The sequence below is a fragment of the Anas acuta genome, chromosome 5 (genome assembly GCF_963932015.1).
Source record: "Anas acuta chromosome 5, bAnaAcu1.1, whole genome shotgun sequence".
NCBI classification, from domain to species: domain Eukaryota; kingdom Metazoa; phylum Chordata; class Aves; order Anseriformes; family Anatidae; genus Anas; species Anas acuta.
In genome coordinates, this window is record NC_088983.1 from 48,122,170 (window position 1) to 48,140,956 (window position 18,787).

The 18,787-nt window shown below is 36.3% G+C and overlaps 1 protein-coding gene across 8 annotated transcripts in view; it reads right to left on the reverse strand.

Moving 5' to 3' along the window:
* SHANK2 (SH3 and multiple ankyrin repeat domains 2) overlaps positions 1–18,787 on the reverse strand; it is a 352,365-nt gene that overhangs the window by 141,248 nt on the left and 192,330 nt on the right. For all 8 annotated transcript variants that reach the window (XM_068684610.1, XM_068684601.1, XM_068684603.1 and 5 more), the window contains one exon: positions 17,646–17,721. In XM_068684610.1, the coding sequence (XP_068540711.1) occupies positions 17,646–17,721 (76 nt within the window). The remainder of the gene's footprint in view (positions 1–17,645; positions 17,722–18,787) is intronic.

The window sequence follows — 18,787 nt, forward strand, 5'->3', positions numbered from 1 at the left end:
AAAAATAAAAGGGTGGGGGGGGGGAAATTTTGAACATTCTTTTAGGTATAAACTCATCACACAGCACAAGTTGCAAGGCATTCTTCTGAATAAAGACAGTGTCAGGGGTTAAGTATTCATGAATCGTAAGCACTGCAAAACACTAGTAAGCTGGCTTTAAAATATTTACACAACTGGTAAAGACAGGAAGAAGTATAAGCAAGTTTTATTTTCTTTTCCTAATTTTGTATTAGCCAGCTAATGTTTCCACTGGTCTTGTGCAGAATTTAGGAACAAAAGCATTCAATACACAGTAAGAGACAGGAAATGCTTCATTGCCATTAATAATCCAAAAGGGGAGGAGGAAACTAATTAAAGAAAAAATGGTGTGACCTTTTTATCTAAAGCTCTTAACAAAGGCAAGGATGATGAGATGGGGACACCAATGGACAGCCTCCAAACTCCAGACCTCTCATGCATCACAAACCATTCTTTTGGTGACTTTCCAACTCTAACTGAGGGATACAACTTCTTGTTACTCCTAAAGTGGTGAGCTAATTATGGTTTCCATACTACAAAGTACTTAAATGTTATTGAATGGAATAACTCATGAATTAAAGCTACCACAATGGTGACTTCAGCTTTCTGAGCAACAGATGACCTCCATAAATATCAACAGCTTTTGAATGTGTTCTCTAACCTCCCTACTATTTACCATATAATTCAGACATTACCTTTTCTTACAATTAATACCTCTGCTGTGGAAAGGATATAATAATAAAATGCTTATTTCTCAAGAAAGCCAAACACACTTCTGGTCAAGATACCGGGGTGGGATGGCATCTGCAACTCGCAGAACCATAGCGCTGAAGCCCTCCATCATGCCCTAGAGTTACAGAAACAGATATTGTACAAGTGTACTGACATATTTTCAATTCACTATCACATTTTCAAGGTTCGGGCTCCATACTTATCCACTGAAGAGCTAACAGTAAAGCTGTCTTTAGAATTTTTCTTCATATGTGGTCAAATTAATAACACCCATTTCCTTCAAGTTTCCTTCAAAACAATCAACAGCTTAATAGAAGTTAGAAGGCTTTTGAGAACCTTATCACAGAAAGTATTGTTCAAAGAAAGCCCCTTGTGTCCCCTGTCCAAACCCTTCTCTCATCTGAAATAGTTGATGTAAAGAATTCAGAAGCCTATTATCTAGGGACCTTAACAAATTTTGCTCTTATTCTTTATTTTTCGTCAACAAAACAAAACAAAACAAATTCATTGTATCATTCATTAAAAAGCTGAAATTCCAAAAGCAGATCATGGAAAACTTCTTGGGTGCCATTCACCTGATCTATGTTACATATCTATGCCCCATCCAATAAAAAGAAAGAAAAAAAAAATAAAAAAGAAAAAAAAAATAAAAAGGAGCATTTAGGGTCCATTCACAATCAATTAATGAAATGAACAGGCATTTAGGCATTTTCAAAGTATGCTTACCTGATCATAACATAGACATATATGATTGTTCAGATGAAAAATATGACAAGCAACTATGATTTTCCCTTCCTGTTCAGCACATTCATTGTAGCAACTAACCAGTTTTAGACCTCCATTTACACATGGCAAGTGGGAATACTAAACCGACAAAATGTTACAAAGTTTTGTGTTTTACATGGAAATGAAAGAGAAGTAGAAGCACAACATGAATGTTTGTACAAATTGATCTCTACTACTTGACAAATACAGGCTTATAATACACTGTTCCAGTGATGTACTACTTAGGGAAAACTTTGTCACAGCCTTTAAAGCAAAAATGTAGGTTTGAAAAAAAAACAAACACAAAACAAAACAGATGTGTTGCCATTTCTTCTCATTTATGTAGTAGAAGAAGGGAACCCGCAATAATCTTATGTTACGAACAGTCAAAAGTTGTTTAAAGGAGTCACAGCAAGCAAATTGATTCCCTACTCCAGTGTTGCAGTGCCAAGAACTAGAGGCAGAAAAAGGATGGAAAACCAATATGCACATACAAAGTAACTGAATTTGCAACCCCTACACCCCTTCTCCCACCAAGCTCCCTTACACTCCAGGACGGGAGGAATTTTTTGCAATATTCCTTTTTGCTTGCTTTGCCATGGCAGCATTCCCTTTTCTCAGTTTCAGACTGGACACATCCACTGAAGACAAGTGGAAGGTCTGTTCACAGTCTACTTGGTCCTGGCAGGCAAAGTGGTGCCAAATGTAAAAGTAGGTCAAATTTTCTCACAACCAGCCTTGTTGGCAGCAGTTTTTCTGATCCTGAAGGTGTAAGTACTCAGCAACAGAATGCATATAGGTTTCAGCTATCAGTGACAAACAAAGGAGACATCCTGTTACAAGCCTGTTCAGAAGTCTGATCTCAAACAGGAAGAAGAAGCATTCCTTTGCAGATGCTTTGTGTACAGTGTGTGGCTCTACATGAGGCTGAATGGTCCCAGCCACTTGTGATATGTCAAATTTCAATGTGTAAAAATCTTTATTTTAAAATCAATAGCTCATTACTTACATGGGCGACACATTACTTTAACTTCGGGCTGTATAAATCCAGGTTTCATTACATACAAAGTTAAATGCAAAACACATCTATAAAACGCAGAATATTTCTGCATGTGGTACTGTGACAAATCTTAAATATAAAAACTTTAAGCCCTCCCCAAAAAGTCAATCTAAAATCACTTTTTCTCTATAAAAACACTAAGTATTAGAAGATATACTTATTCATGTGCTTCTCTAACACTTCAAGGCTGAAGAACTGTGCACAGCTGTTAGACTTTCCATAATTTTATAGCCTTACCAATGGAGAAAGGGAAATAAAAAGACCGGTCAGACAGACAGCTGTGATTTGAACACAGAACTCATTCAACATAAAAGCCATTATTTGTGTAGACTTTTCAAGACAGCAGAAGTTCTGCTTCACTAACAGCCCATTCAAATAATACTTGAGGTAGGTGGTAGAAGTATTAAATCCTTCAAAAAGACCTTATGAAGAAAATAAAGGTTGAAGCACTGGTTCATGATGGAGGCACAACCATGAAACTTAGCTTCCATTTCACAACTAGAACAACTACACCCCATCTTATCGCATGAATTACTCCAAAACAAAAGTCAAAACACTAAAATACAGAGATGGAAACCATCAGAACTGTAGAATATGGTTAGGCAAGTTTGTATTGTGTGTATCGTTGTTAATTTCAATCTAAAAAACAGCACATAGAGTACACTCCAGTGGAGATAATCATCATTTCCTGCAAACAAAAATAGTTACTTGGTCTATTGTCTCTGTCTCCCTAAGGTAGAGAAAAAAAATATGAATTTAAATGGGAAATATTTTCTTTATTCTCTCCAATTGTGCAGCCCTTAGAAATATCATCTAGATCTAACCTTTCCAGCATTAACAAACTGGACTACCATTTTCTAAGGCAGAAAAGTTATCCAACGGCTCACACGTGAGATTCAGACAATTCTGTCAACAATGGAGTAGCCTTCTCAGCCCACAAACCCTTCAGTCAGATGGCTTGCTCTACCCATGAGTAAGAAGTTATCCTCACTAAGCTCATTTCTTTCAGTAGGTGACGCAAATCAAAATAATTTTTTCAAACCTTTTTTTTTGTCCTCTCTGCAGCACTCCTGCAATTTCATTTTTCTGGGAAAGATCTACTCAATGCACTGCCAGCTTCATGTTAGAAGAATCAAGCCACAGCCCACCCCCTCCCAGAAAAGGAAAAGCCTCTTTTAATTGTCACTAGATGCAATAAACAATACCTAAACCTTTTCATGAATTGATACACAATATCTGAAAAGCAATTGCACCAATTCCTTTCAGGCTTAGACAGTCAATTTACAGAGGCTAGGTTGAAGCCCATAGAAGGGTATGCTGGAAATCTATTCAAGAGGAAGTCTTTATTGCATTTTCTGCCAGTCAGTCCCAGTTAAAAGCACATGAAGAATGTTTTCTCTGAATACTCTCTGAAGACAGGAAGTTACCTGTCCTGATACCATGTAAAATTGAAATGATGTGTACAGCAAATCTTATTGTAACATATAGGAGACTTCCAGTGGAAAAAAACTTTTCCTGTCACTACTGGAAGGGGTCAACCTTTCCATTTATAGTCATCTACTGTAATGACTTCAGGAAAATTAGCTAATTCTAGTAATTAGGGCCTTCAAGATTAATGAAGACTCTGTATTTGATTGCTCATGATTCCTGGACATTTATCATCCAGCTGAGAGTCTCACAGAAGAACTTTCACAGCTCCTGTAGCACACAGAACAGAAATTACTTGTTCAAGAGGTATTAGCTACAACAATAAGCATGCTTTTTTGCACAGCAAATGGAAAAATACACAGATGGTCCCCACCTAACCCACTTACAAACCAAACAGAAACAGCAAGATGTAGTCAACCGTATATCCAAACTCACAGTAATCTCTCCGTAATATGCTGCCGTCCCATGCAGAGATTCCCTTATGCGATGATATCTTTTACTGTACTGTAATGCAATTTGCATCCAAAATTTTTTTGTTTGGTAAGGAATAGCCTTAAACAATAACAGGATTTTATGCTAAAGAATAATATACAACTCAGTGCTACTGACTTCAATAGAATCTTTTCATAGGTTTTTATGATAATGTCTTAAATAACCAGTAATAATTTCTATTTTGGTGAAATATTTTATCCTTTTTCAGCAGGTCTTTACTTACTGTATTTTGCTTTTCTCAACTATTTATTCCCATCTTCCAACAATACTGTTTTTTGTAAGCAGCATACACCAAAACCACATGCGTAGTATTTATGCTGTACAACTGATCAATCCTGCCAATATCTTTTCAGTCATATAAGACAAGTCTAAATGATTTTGCTTATTCTGCAGAAGAACATATGCTTATCTGGAAGTTTATAGCAAAATGTGATTGGGAGAAGGGCTGTGTGAAAATATTTTCAGATACATACTTGATAACTACTGCAATCTTATACTCAAGGTAGACTCAACTTGTCATTAGAACAGAAATACGGGGGGCATACTAAATTTTAAATTGATAAACTCCTTATTAGGAAGTGGAAGATAGAAGTCCAAGGAATATTAATGATGGAACAATAATTAAAATGTAAAGAAAGAATGAATAGATTCACACAGAAGAACTAAAAACACGGGCTCATCTTTTCTACTCTTCAATATCTGGGGTCATGAGATTCTCACAATAGGATATTTCAAGAAAAACACTGCTCCTGTTCTGATGATTACTACTACTCTTGCATTCCAGCTTGAGAGGTGCTCTTAAATTGCAGCATCCAGTGACAGAACATCTTTACTAGCATGTTCAGCAGTTCAGTGTTTCACAGTCTTACTGGCACAGCTGGCATTCAAACAAACAAAACAGAGAAGGAAAAAAAAGGCCAACGCCCCTGCCCTTCCACTGCTGTTCTCTCTCACTTTATTATCTGGCAAATAAATTCAAATTGCAATAGAAAAGATGTATTATAATTCTTCCTCAGCCAACATAACATTTCCTCCATGACTGAAAGGCTAAATCAGCATATATTCTCCAGCTAGCTGTGTTCAGGCCCCATAAAGGAAGGGGAAAGGAAATGAGGATACTTTGGCAATACTCTATATACTTCCGTTATCTATATATTCATTGTTCGTCTCTTGTATCAGTGCTGTTCCTACAGAGTTCAGTAAGCATCACTTCAGTCATGAGAAATGCAAGGCTGCGTATTTTCCATTTAAATTCATTTGTTGAATGAAGAGGTATATGCCAAACTGTTACACAAAAGGAGAAACACATAGGTATTCCCTAGTTTCTATATTTCACAGGTCACCTTTCTACTGTGAGGACATTACAGGCTATAGCAAAGCCTGACAGCATAAATAACTTTTTCCACTTAAAAAGATGTTTCACATTTTTCAACAAGTATTTAAGTTGTCTTTATTGGATTTTGAATGCTTGATAACCTGAACACCTCTTCCCTAAGTTACCAAAAAGGAAAAATATCAGCTACAAAGTGATTTTTTAAGCATTAGAAAGTCAGAAAGATTATGCTGTTTTTTCCAGCCCTATGATTGACAGAGTTGCCCAGAAGATGAACCAGCAATAGAAGAGGCAACCTATTCTAAAGAGAGTAACAGTGCTATATACCACCATGAATTTATGCTATAAGACATTTCAAAGAAATGCACCTTTTAAAAGAGAAACATTAAATTTTAAGACACAGACAGAAGTTGCGCAATTTTTCTTTATGTAGAAGGATAAACTTTCTCCCTGTATATGTGTGTATCAGTCCACATTCTTTTAGCCAGCTTTTAATTGCATATCATATTCTTTGGTATGTAATGAGAAGATATTAGGTAATCTGAAATAATACCCAAGTCAGTTGATTTGGCTATTTTTTTTTCTGTTTTCATCTTAAGTTCCTGAAATTGTGATCAGTAAAGTAACATACTAGTATGGCAAAATGGGAAGTCAAACAAATTCCTGGAAATAAAAATCATTCATAAAAATCTGATTTTATATTATGGGAAAATCTTGGGATAGGGTATGAAGTAAATGATGAGGTCACAATCCTATATATAAATATAACACAATGAGTGTATATAGTCATCATCTTTTTTTTTTCTTTTTCCCAAAAAGAGAAATATTATTTTCTTGCATTTGTACTGGTAGGGAGAAAAAAGCATGGTGAAGGAAGGGCGGCAAAGTGAGATTAAAAAATGAAAAGCTTTATTCCCTTATCTTAATTAATAATTTCATTTGTATTTTAAAAATGAATAGTCAATTCAAGTACCTCACAAGACAAAGTAAAAACTAAACATGAAACATTTGGGTAGGTGTCATTCTAGTACACAACACAAGTATTTTATAATACAGAGTCCTTCAATCCATTTCATACAGCTGTTCTATCAGTCACATTAGTATTTTGGGCTATAGCACACACCATTTATACCTGATACTTAGTGGCAATTTTCAGTTGTAATTATCAAGCATTTGAGCAACCTAAGCCTGCACTATGAAAATATTAATATTCATTGCTCATACTATGAGCCTTGAATAAATAAACAGAATGTACAAATACCTACATATGTTTAAGTAACAAGAATATTTCTCCTTCCTTATTGCATTTGTCTACCCAAATCAGTTGCAGTTCTAGCCACTGCTATTATTACCACCAAAGCACACAGAAAGAGGAATTTTATCTCTAAGCATCTTAATAAAGTATTTACACAAAATGAATAATTTCAGCTATTAATAACAACACTGCCTCTCTATATAGCTTTTTTATTCAATAATTTTCCCCATGTTTTTGCTAAAGGTAGTCCATATTCTCACAGCAACCACAGCAACAACTTTTTCAAGGTTAGCAAATAGGACAATTAAAAAAGGTAGAACCAGTGACGTAAATCTAGATTTATTCAGATTTAAATAATGGTACGAACATACAAAAACGTAACTATATACACCAATACAGATCTTCTATAGCTGACACAGCATCTTAACTAGTTCATGAAGCCTGATAATCTCTATTCTTATCTCAGAGTTGGCACGCATCAGACAAGACTTGGAATTTTTTTCTTCCCTTTTTAGCAAAAGCCAATGTAATACAAGTACAGCCATGCTGGGTCAGACTCAACGTCCTGTCTCTGCCAAAGGCCAACAACACAGAAGGGTGCAAGAGAAGGTCAAGCACGTTTGGTGCTTTACCAGAGCATTCCACTAGCCTCCAACTAAGCTGGACTACTTACTCCTTGTCTTACTGAAAAGCAAGGCCCACCGTTTCCCTTCTTCTTGTGCAGTACTGTCATCACATTTTGGCACATTTCATGGTAATGCAGGGGATTGTACCAGCCTTCCTCAGAATCTCTTGATTGGTGTTTCTATAGTACGCTTCAGTCAACATTCCTGACTTCAGCTTCAAACTTCAAATTAAATTGAAGGGATCCCTCAGGGTTTCCATCATGCCCTGTTCTCTAGGAATTATATTCCTCCTGTCCTGCATTTCCTGGAAACTAACTGCAGTACTAGCCACAAGAAATCTGAGTAGCCCTGACTGTTCATTTCAGCTTTACAGACGTGAGCATTTCACTTAAAGTTCTACATTGTACAGAACTGCACAGAGCTTTATTCATCAGCATTAAAATTCCTGTAAGATATTATGACACTTGCATATAAGGCATATGTTACAAATAAGTTTCAAATTATGGCTCAAAACAAGCAAGGTATTAAAAAATGCATAAAGTTTTTTTTTCCAAAAGCATTTCCTCACTTTTTTCTTCTCCAAGTGCTTTAGAAGACAGTACAGAGTGCTAAAGTTATATTTTTTATTTTTTTACCGTAAACTGAAGAGGGGGCTACAATTAGAGCTTAATCTGCATGTATACCTTTAACAAATCCTGGCTAATTACCATATTATTTTACAACCTCATTAACGTTGAAAAGGAGGCAACATCTTTGCCTTTAATCTGAAATATATTTCCACCTCAGCCATTTCTCTAATTACACTAAAACCCTTCAGTTATTTTAAACCTACTCCAAATTGTGTTTGCTTATCTGCAAACCAGCTTGAGAAATGTCCATCCTAACAGTTTCCTGTCTAACAGAATTATAGTTTTCAGTAATTCTGTCAAAGCATGGCCAGTTTAGGCCACAACTTTGGTAGCAATAGCAAACAATCACTGACTTACAGATATCAGCTGATGAAGAGAAAAAGCTCTGCGTTATTTAAAATGGCAATTACTTTTCTTAATTAAGTTAATGTTCAACTGGAATCTCTCCATATTGCCCCCTTTCCTTGCTTGCTGGTTGAATTGCAGCTTAATATCTGGAAATACATAGCATTTATATTGTATATATTGGAGACAGGGTAAAATTTTTGGTTTAGTTTTTCAAGTAACTTGGGTGCCTAACCTAAGATTCATAGAGTTTAATTTTAAGTGTATTCTGAAATTTATGTTATTTGAGTTGTTCACAGTACAGATATAAACCACCTCTGCTACAACTTGCACCCTTGCAACTTGTCTATAAATCTGACAGTGCTACTCTATCAGTCACTGGAACTCCTAGTTTAAAGGATCACATAAGCTGCTCAGTATCAGCCCTAGTTTTCAATGGTAGCATAAAACTCTTTATTCTGAGGCCTGTTATCTGCGCTCAACATGCTTTTATATTTCACAAATAAATTAGAAGATACACAGGTAAGAGTCTTTTTTTTTTTTTTCCCCTAAATATGCAGATACCACTATTTGCCAGTGCATGTGCATGTACTTACTATAAGCTTCATTATCCTTCTGTTGGGAAATTTTCCATGAAATCAGTTTTAGTGAAATGTTTACCTCTTAAAACAAATCTTTTGTCCATATTTTATCAAAGGCTTAACTTAGACTAAAGATTATTTCTCCAGAATTCAATTCTGTGTAAGAGTGTGCAGGTACTCCTGCAATATCACCAGCTCTTCCACCAGTACATCTGCCCATTGTTCACATCTAACATCCCCACCCATGTGCCACAGCCTCTGAGGACAGACTTAGTGTCCAAAAGGCTTGGTAAGGAACTGTTCTATTTGTCAGGTTCACATTCATCAGTGATATAAGGTACAGGTTTAAGTCAAAGCAGTCTATCAGAGACTGAAGCCCAGGTGAACACCGACACTGGCTTGCTTCCTCTTTAGCAGGTCCCTCATTCTAAATTGGGTGGAAGCAAAGCCCACAAAGAAATACAACTCTAGAACATCAATTTTGTCCTAAGCAGACATCCTCCTTCCATCATCCTTAATGATGAAGAACTTTACAGCGACCCCTTTCTGACTTCCTGATAGCTTTTTTTTTTTTTTTTGAACAGGATAAAATAATGTGTTGCCTGCTGCTAGTCACCTTTAGAATTTGCCATGTAGATCAAATTTACCAAAGGCAAAAAATATTTGCGAACTCTGGCTAGAGGGAGGAAGAAAAGTGATTTAAATTTTTGCTCCCTCTGGAGGAAAGCCCAGAGTACAAGCTCAACTGTTATTTGTTCCTCTTGGCCTGCCAAAACTTGAAAATGCATCACTTACAATCAGAGGCACCATATGTCAGCTTTTGCTCATCTAGTGACTAGGTGAGAGGAAGGCAGCCAGAGGTGTAACAGGGCAAGGAACTAAAGGTCACACAGAGGAAGCTAAGTCATCACAGTGGAGGCTGGGACATGCAAATGTAAAACACTAATTGTTAGAAACTTAATCATTCTCATTTTCTCAGAAAACTAAACATTTTATCTCCTGTTTTCTTCTGCTCTATCCTTGCATTTAATTATGTGGCTTCTGCTTCTAACTAACCTGGTATCACACCCTCACAATCTTTTCTTGTGTCCTCACCTTCTGGCATTTCTACTCCTTTTCCCTATTTATTTTTACTTCTCTCTTACTTTAATTCAGAAAACTGTATTCCTCCCCATGCAGAGGACATGGGCTATAGGCTGCTGCTTTCAGTTCCATCACCTAAATCTGTCCTGTCCTCCAGCAGCCCGCAGAAGAAGTGACAGAGAAAATATTGCTGAACTTGAGTGCATCAATGGCTCTGCAGGAAATGGCCCATGTATCCAATCATGGCCTTGACAAATTGGATCTTCTGTACCTATAGTTACACTGTTTAATTTTTAAAATTGTGAAGTAATACCTTTTTCTTTAACGTTGCTCTTAGAAACTGTTGGTCTTTTCTTTAAAACATTTTACTTCTAAAAAATTACCCCTTCTAGCCCAGAAAATGTCTCAAAAAAAATTAATTACTAGTTGCAAAATTATTAGTTGCTAAAACCAGAATCTTACTGAAGTGTCTTAAAAAAACTTTACTAAAAAGATAGTAAACAGCTTAAAAATGCATTTACCAGTTCATGGAAACTACTACCACTCACCGTGGAGTATTGCATCTCACTGTAATTGCATTAGACTTTAATATGCATCTTCATGCAATTATAGCGCAGATTTGAACAAAGAGATACTACAGTTCAGATACATACATACATGCCCTCTTTACCTACTATTTTAGCAACTACTTTAAATATTATCTGTAGTCACCAACATAAAAAGCTCAGCATACAACAGCAGGGGAGCCAAAGTGCAAAGTTGTTTATTAGCAAGTCAGATAATTTGCATTAGAAATTAAGTAATAGTAAATGAAAGACTTCACAATTTATATCTCCACCTGTTTCGCAAAATGCTACAATGCCTTAATTATTGCTTAAACATATATTTAATTTCCAAAATTGAATTAAATTACATTCTTCAAGTTGATGAGGCACAAAGTATTAAAAATGAGCTGCCCTTGTCTTTCTACTGCACATTAATAAAGAAGTTCAGCACAACCAGACTATTATACTGAATGTAAAGAAACTAATTTAGTACAGGCATCAGGCAAGCCCCTCAAATATCTTTAGAAATAAAAGAACAATTAACACCAGAAAAGAACATTTTACACTTTTTGCATTTCACAATTTGGTTAGTGCTACTTGTTCCCTATGCCTGAAAAACTCATGAGCAACCCATGTGCAGAGATTTTATGCCCTTAAAAACTCACCAAGCATTCAGATGTAAACATATCGCTACATCATGTGAATACGCATTATAACTATAAGCATTTTCAGGTATTTTTACCAGCATCTCCTTGACAAAGTTCAAGCCTCATATTAAAAAACAAGCAAACAACCCCCTCCCCCCCCCCAATTATTGTTTACTTCTTTCCATCAAAGAAAATGAAACCAAGGATAATGCTTAAAAACTATGCCAGCACACCATAAGATTCCTTTCAAGTTATCAAAGAGATGAACTGAACAGTACACACTTCATAGAAAACATTAGAACAGCAGAACTGGTACCATCCAACAGAAAAACGGAAGAGGCCAATTATGTCAATACAGAATCCCCTCTTCAGGGTAAGGACACTGATATCAGTCTCCCTCAGACTCTTCAGGCCTAGGGGGAACCAACGTGAAAAAAAAAAAAAGCTCTTAAACATTCCTTCAATGGGTAAAGACCCATTTGCCAGTATTTAACAGATTGCTGCCGAGAGCTGCACACAAGCAAGCAGCCCTCAATAAGTACATCTGCTCGATACCCCACGCCAAGGAAACAGTACCACTGCTGAGCCACAAGCAGGAAAACGTCCCTTCGCTTCCTCTCTGGTGCTGAAGACCTTTTGACTTGCAAGGACCAGAGGTCTTCAAAAGGTTTCCATTCAATTAAAAGTATATTTTGTATATTTGTCTATAAAGTCATAATAATTGCATTTTTTCAGGAATAGGATAATATTTATATCTAAAATTTCCACATGAACCCAAATATCAAACCGGATCAAACGATTTCTGCATCAAATTGAGAGCTAAAAAAAACCCACAGTGCGTGTCACGCTTGATATTTAATGTATTAATAAAGCTGCAATTACACCACAAATTTGGGATGAGGACTGAGGTATTCAACAGGTAGATTCTCCAGGTTGAAAAATAAAAATATAAGAAGCACTACACAGCATGCAGAGTTCCTGGGCACTCAGCTTCAGATGCACCAAGGAGGCTCTCAGAGCTGTCTGGGATTAAAGCTTATGCAGCTCTACCTGACACTACAGATGACAACATCAACACAGAAAACGTGGGATGCACAACTGAGAAGAATCTCTCTTTTTTTTCTTGTGTATTTATGAATCAGTGGGATTTTAAGGAGTTGCTTCCATCAGCTTCTAATGCTCATGAGACTAGCATGCTGCCACTGGAACCAAGTAGGGACATTAGGGTTAATGAATTAAGCTTTTAATTAAGCTTGCTTACACATACCTCCCAGACTACACAATCAAATTTTCCTTTTTTTCTTCATCCAGAAAAATAGAACAAAAACCAGAAAGCAAATCAATTCAGTCCCCTCATTAACTTTGTGGCAAACAACCTTTGAAAAGGTTATTTATTATTACATCCTCTCACGTGTGCTTTCTAAAGTGCTGTAGCCAAAGGAGCTCATGAAAAGGCACCAAGGAAATTTCTCCCATGTGGTGACTAGTACCAGTGAAAGTGGTTAGTTAAAAAAAGATGTGAATGTCAATTGGACTGTGAAGAAAGAGAAAGCACAGAAAAGCAGGGAACCTTACATTTATACCATATACTTCATAACTTTTGAAGCTGGCAATTAAAAAGTCATTCTTCCTGATCTGTTGTTTCACTGTTCTGCTGGGGGTGGCAGGCAGATGATGCAACTAATGCAGTAGCAAAAGTTTCCACATCTGTGTTCTAAATTTTCCATATCCATGAAGGCAAATGGATAAAGTTTTCCACCAAATTAAGTTTACAATGTTTACATGCTACTGAAATTGCTCATACTATTTATGTCTGCAGAGTATTAAAACTAACAGTTACTTTATCACCAGTCACATCCTTTAAAAAGGTGCCAATAATTTACATTTGAAATTGAACAATTAATTAATCTTACACATTTTAATTTGACAACTTAGATTTGTCTTCCCTCCGTTTTTCCCGACTGATTAACTCCCTATTCTATCCTGATGGAATTAGTTCCCTCACTGCAGGTTAAATAGCAGATAAATAGCAGATTAAAAATACAATTTGTAAAGGTCTAAATTGATTTTATTTATTTATTTATTTAAATTCAACGTTTATTCTATGCCTTAGTATTAATTTCTCTTATTAAACGAATTCAACTGTGATGAAACAAGACTTCATGAAAGAATTGATTTTAGGCCTACAAATAATTTTATTTGCATTAAAGGTATTTCTGAATTTTAACTAGACCTCTGATGAATACTTGCAGCACTTTGGAAGCTTCCCCTTTGCTAGTGCACAATATTGCCCACTCAGCATAGATAAGACAGACTGAAATAACCATTTTTCCAAAACGGACTCAGTAGTTTCCCTCAGTAGCTTCCCCCAGCTCTCAAAAGCAATGTCCCACGGTTGTCAGGGCTGCTACCGACCACAGACACAGGGAAGACACAAAACTCCAGGGATGTGTCAGAGTAGTGCTGTCTTGTCTTATCTTATCTCCCTGCACCTGTGTTGCTGTACCTGCTCTTTGCCTGTGCAAGCTTTCTGCTCCTGTCTGGGGCCATAAGGCATGTCATGAAGCAGAGCCTTAGGCCACAATGTTTCCTGGGGTCTGATGCCATGCTCCAGCCACTGCAGGCATGGGGCTGCCTGTAAGCTCCATCTGGCAAGGCAGAGGGAAGCTTTGGCCATCCAATTTTTCAGCTCAGCCGCCAGAGCTGCAACATGAGATGAATGTCCAGAGATATGTATTTACTCTCATTTGTCCAATAAGAACTCCTGCTACATAAGACTCGCCCATGTCCACAATTGCAACAATGCCTATCCTTCCCTTCAGTGTTTGCCTCTCTGCATAAGATTAAAGGAAATTGATTGCAAGGAATTAGTTCTCTAAAGTTTCTAATAAAACAGTAAAGAAATCCCTGTAAAGAAATGGTAGCAGAAGCAGTGCCTGACAGCTGCAAGAGACATCACTTTTGCATAACAGAATTAATGCATCCCATCAGCATTTATACCAGCTAATACATTAGACTTGATAGTTTCAAATATTCTATTTGTATGATATTTAATGGTTATTTGTACTGGCAAGGAAGTCTCATTGCTTTTCTACATGTTAGTAAGCATACTATCCATTTTCCTGAAGCATTAATGTATGGATAACTCATTTCTTATGCAAAGCTGAAATAGGATTTAATGAACCTCCATTACTCAAGCTGCACATTTTCCTAAAGATGAAAAATGCCATGTACAATGCATTTTCCTGCATGTGAATAAGCCCATTAATATAGATTTCTGAACAGTATTTCTACTCAGCAATTTTTGCCTTCCTTGGAGCAGGAAGGAGAAAGTGAGGGGAGCAGACACTTCCCCTTACTCCCCCACATCATCTCTGGAAAGGAATTGAGTCAGATTTGTTAATACTTTGGTTTCAAAGCTCTTCTTAGATTTGCCTTCTAACAAATGTTTATTAAATCTTAGCTGCAAGCAGTTATATCATTTTTACTGTATTCTTCCCTTACTTTGACAGGAAACCATAACAGAAAAAGTAATCAAAGCAACACACAAATTTGGAAATATTGAGTATTGTTGTTTGTTTGACATCACGTTTGCCTCTTTTTAACAATTTCCTTCCCTGAAGAAGCCCATCCTAGAAAATAAATGTACTCTACATACTAACAAGACATACTAAGCTCCTGCCATACTTAAATACAAATTATTTTTCTTTACCAGCAATATGTAAGAGCCAGTAAAATTACCATTTGGATGCACAAAAGCTGATCTGCAGCTTTAGTCAAGTATCTGAAACTCAACTTCATATGCTACTGCAGTTTTAAGAAAGCAAGTCCTCATACTCTATTTTATGTAGAATAAAAAGTATCAGAATAGTGTTTTGCTATATGGCGTGTTGTAAAGGATGAAGAAAGAAGTTTACCTTTCATCATGGTATATGTACTCTGTAAACACGTCATTAGAGCAAGTTATTGTAAATGCCTCAGAGAAAACTTATTTCTGTTCCAGCAACTTACTGGGTTTGGAAAGTCAGTCACCAAAAACAGTTTTTAGTTTTGCTTTTATTATTTTTACAAGTCTTGTAGAGAAAAATGTTATGCTAGTCTACCTTTCAACTGTATTTCTCGGAATTTCCCATTAATTCTACCTTCTCTTGTACCTTTCCCTTTTTTAGTTGCACTGCTGGACCGTCATTATTACCCTTCTAAATGGCTCCACTGGGATTTAAGTCTCTGTAAAAATTAGTTTTCTCCAAAATCTTGCTTTACTCAGAAGCTGACAGGAGGAATCTGTTGCTTTCCCTCATACTTCTCAGACAATTAAGAGATACTGTTGACAGAATCAGGAACAATTATAGATATATTTCATACCTAATTTCTCAATAATTAGGGAGTATGAAAACTTTCATTTTATTTGATAAACTTTCCTGCTCAGCTGTAGTCTGAATCACACAATGTAAATTTTTGAGAGCTTTGCTGTTGCATTGCACAAACACAATACCTTAATGGTAAAAAATCAATCAAAGAACAAACAAACAAAAAAAAGCACAACAATAAAAACAACAAAAAAATGGTTTCGATGGAGCTGACATTTTCAAATGAAAACATCTTTTGTTAGAAAGTAGGACTATTTGGTATCTCTGAGGTAACATAACGTGGCTATAGCTTCTAGCATTACTGAAACAACTCTATCCATTAATGTTGAAATATAGAGACAAGGCTACAGTGCTTATGGAACAATGATCACGAAATCTTACAAAAAGCCAACTCCACTCCCTGGAAATATAACTAGTAATCAGTTAACTTGCTTTGCAGAACAGTTATGTGTTTCATAGTAGAGACTTAAGAGCTTCTTTTGGCGACTTTATCATTATTAGACTACATAGTCAATCATATCATTGTCCAGCTGTGAAAAGCTCTGGTGGCTTGGCTGACCATTGCAGGGTAATATCCCTGATGTTGAAATGGGATTTCTCTTATCCCAGGTCACAGTAACCAGAACTGATGCCCTACAGCACACTGTATACTGAACAGGAACGTCAGACCCTCCAAAATGCCAAAATGGGATGATTGTAGCCAACCCACCATCTGGTGCCCCCTCCCACTGTGTCACCAAAGCTTCCCTCTGCATCCAACATTGCAATACTCATTCAAATTACAACTCAGTGGGACTGCAGATTTATGTATTTTTCAAATATTTACAGGCAGTAAACAGCAGACAACAAGCAGACACTCTGCCTTTCGGAGTTTTGCACACCAACCAGCAGGAACAAGGAAGGATGTCTTGGCTATCCAAACTACTTCAGCTGACTTGAACTCCACCCTACTGCCCAAAATTGCATACAAACTATGCATAACCCTCGGAACAAAGATTAAGATCACATAATAAAAACAACTGTTACAACTTTTTTTTTTTTTCCTTGAAATAGATAGCACCACATGAAATTCTGCCATCATTGCTTTACACATTGCAGAGCTCTTCACCTACAAAAAAAGTGTTTTTCTTGAAAAGCTGTAATTAGACAGTCAGGAGAAAAGTGTAAGAGATTCCAGTATGCCATCAGTTTTCTCAAGAGGACACCGACAGTTAACTGACATTCTGCATGTTAAAAATCATCCTTCCTATCAGAAGCTAGCTGTACATGCAGTGTAGTGGGAGAAGAACCTGCTTAAAAATCATGAATACTCAGGATCTAAGGTATCGCTCAGAACAACAAATTGCAAAAATTTATTTTGTTTTTCCTGTCAGCAAGTATGATTCTGCAAACAGATACAGAAGGCCAGATCTTGTGAAATACCCAGCTTAAGTGGTCCTTGACTGTGTAAGCATCTGGAACATACAGCATCTGTGAAATGCTGATCTCTCTCACTACTCATGAAAACGTAACAGTGATACTCATTATTTCTTTGCTGTTTACTATCTTTGCATACCCATCCCATATGAAAGGGTAAACTGATAAAAAAAACACTTTAGATGTAGAATGATATCTTAGAAGCTCAGTTTAGTCATCTGTTTCCCTCTTTCCCTCAAAACTCTAAAACAAAAGTAACAATTAAATAAAATCGAGAAAGGTTTTGTAAATAGATTGCAACCAAAAAGAAAAAATCTTACCTTGAAGCATCAAAGCTGTCATAGGATCCAACTGTGTAGTGTCTAAACAGTTTCTTTGTTCTATCTGATCGTGTTTCTGCACAAAGAAAAGGGAACATTTAACAATACTCCTGTGCTTTTTAATCAAGCACTGCTTTCATTTGCCATTTCAAGATTGATCTTCTGTTATACATCAATAAGGAAAACCTATAGTATTTATAGCGAATTAACATGGTCTCAAGGAATTTTGAAAATATTTTTACTTTGGAGCTGAGGCATTCTTTTAACACATCACATGCATCAATTAAGCAAGGAGAATCTGTAGATCATGTATCATTTCATTTCTAAGTTTGAACATCCCAACTCCATTCTCAGAGACAACAACTTCCTTGGACTAAGAGGCAAAATACAAGAAGAAAGAAACAAGAAAAATAAGCAACACATTTTGGACAGGTTGGAAACATAGCCAAAAAAATCCAAACCGGTACTGTTGTTGTTGTTTAAATATACACACGCAACACAGAAAACAAAAGCTTTTTCAGCCATTTTATTTGGCATATAGAGAAGGGGGTAGGGGAAAAACTAGGCACCCACAATCATTGCCATCAATCAAATCTCACAAGAAACAGTGCTGTAAAACATGTACTACAATTATGTAGCACAAGGAAACAATTCAACAAACTGTGGAACAGGGAGCGAAGCAAAAAAAAAAAAAAAAAAAAAAGAAACTCTTTATTTCAGAAACATGATGATCAAAAGAAAAAGATACAACAAGAAATTCACCAAAAATGAATTTAAAACCTTGAGAATATTAGAATTTGCTATTTATACCTTTTATAAGAGGAAAAAAATCAAAACACCAAAAAAAATCCCACATCATCCCACTGAAGCAGCTCCCATATCCTGTGGCTATCAATCTATTATGACCACAAAATTTATGTTCACGAGTATTTCTACCATCAGATTCACCAACATTAATACTGGTTTAATATGGCTATAACAGTTCAGTTTAGAACAGTATCTACAGGATGACAGACAACAGAGCTGAACATCTCTCTTCCTTGGAAATATGCTTTCTTATTGATTTGAATGGGTATCTAGAAGAGCACCAATAAATCAAGCTTACAGGAAAGATACAGATGCTACTCTAGTATTCATTTGCT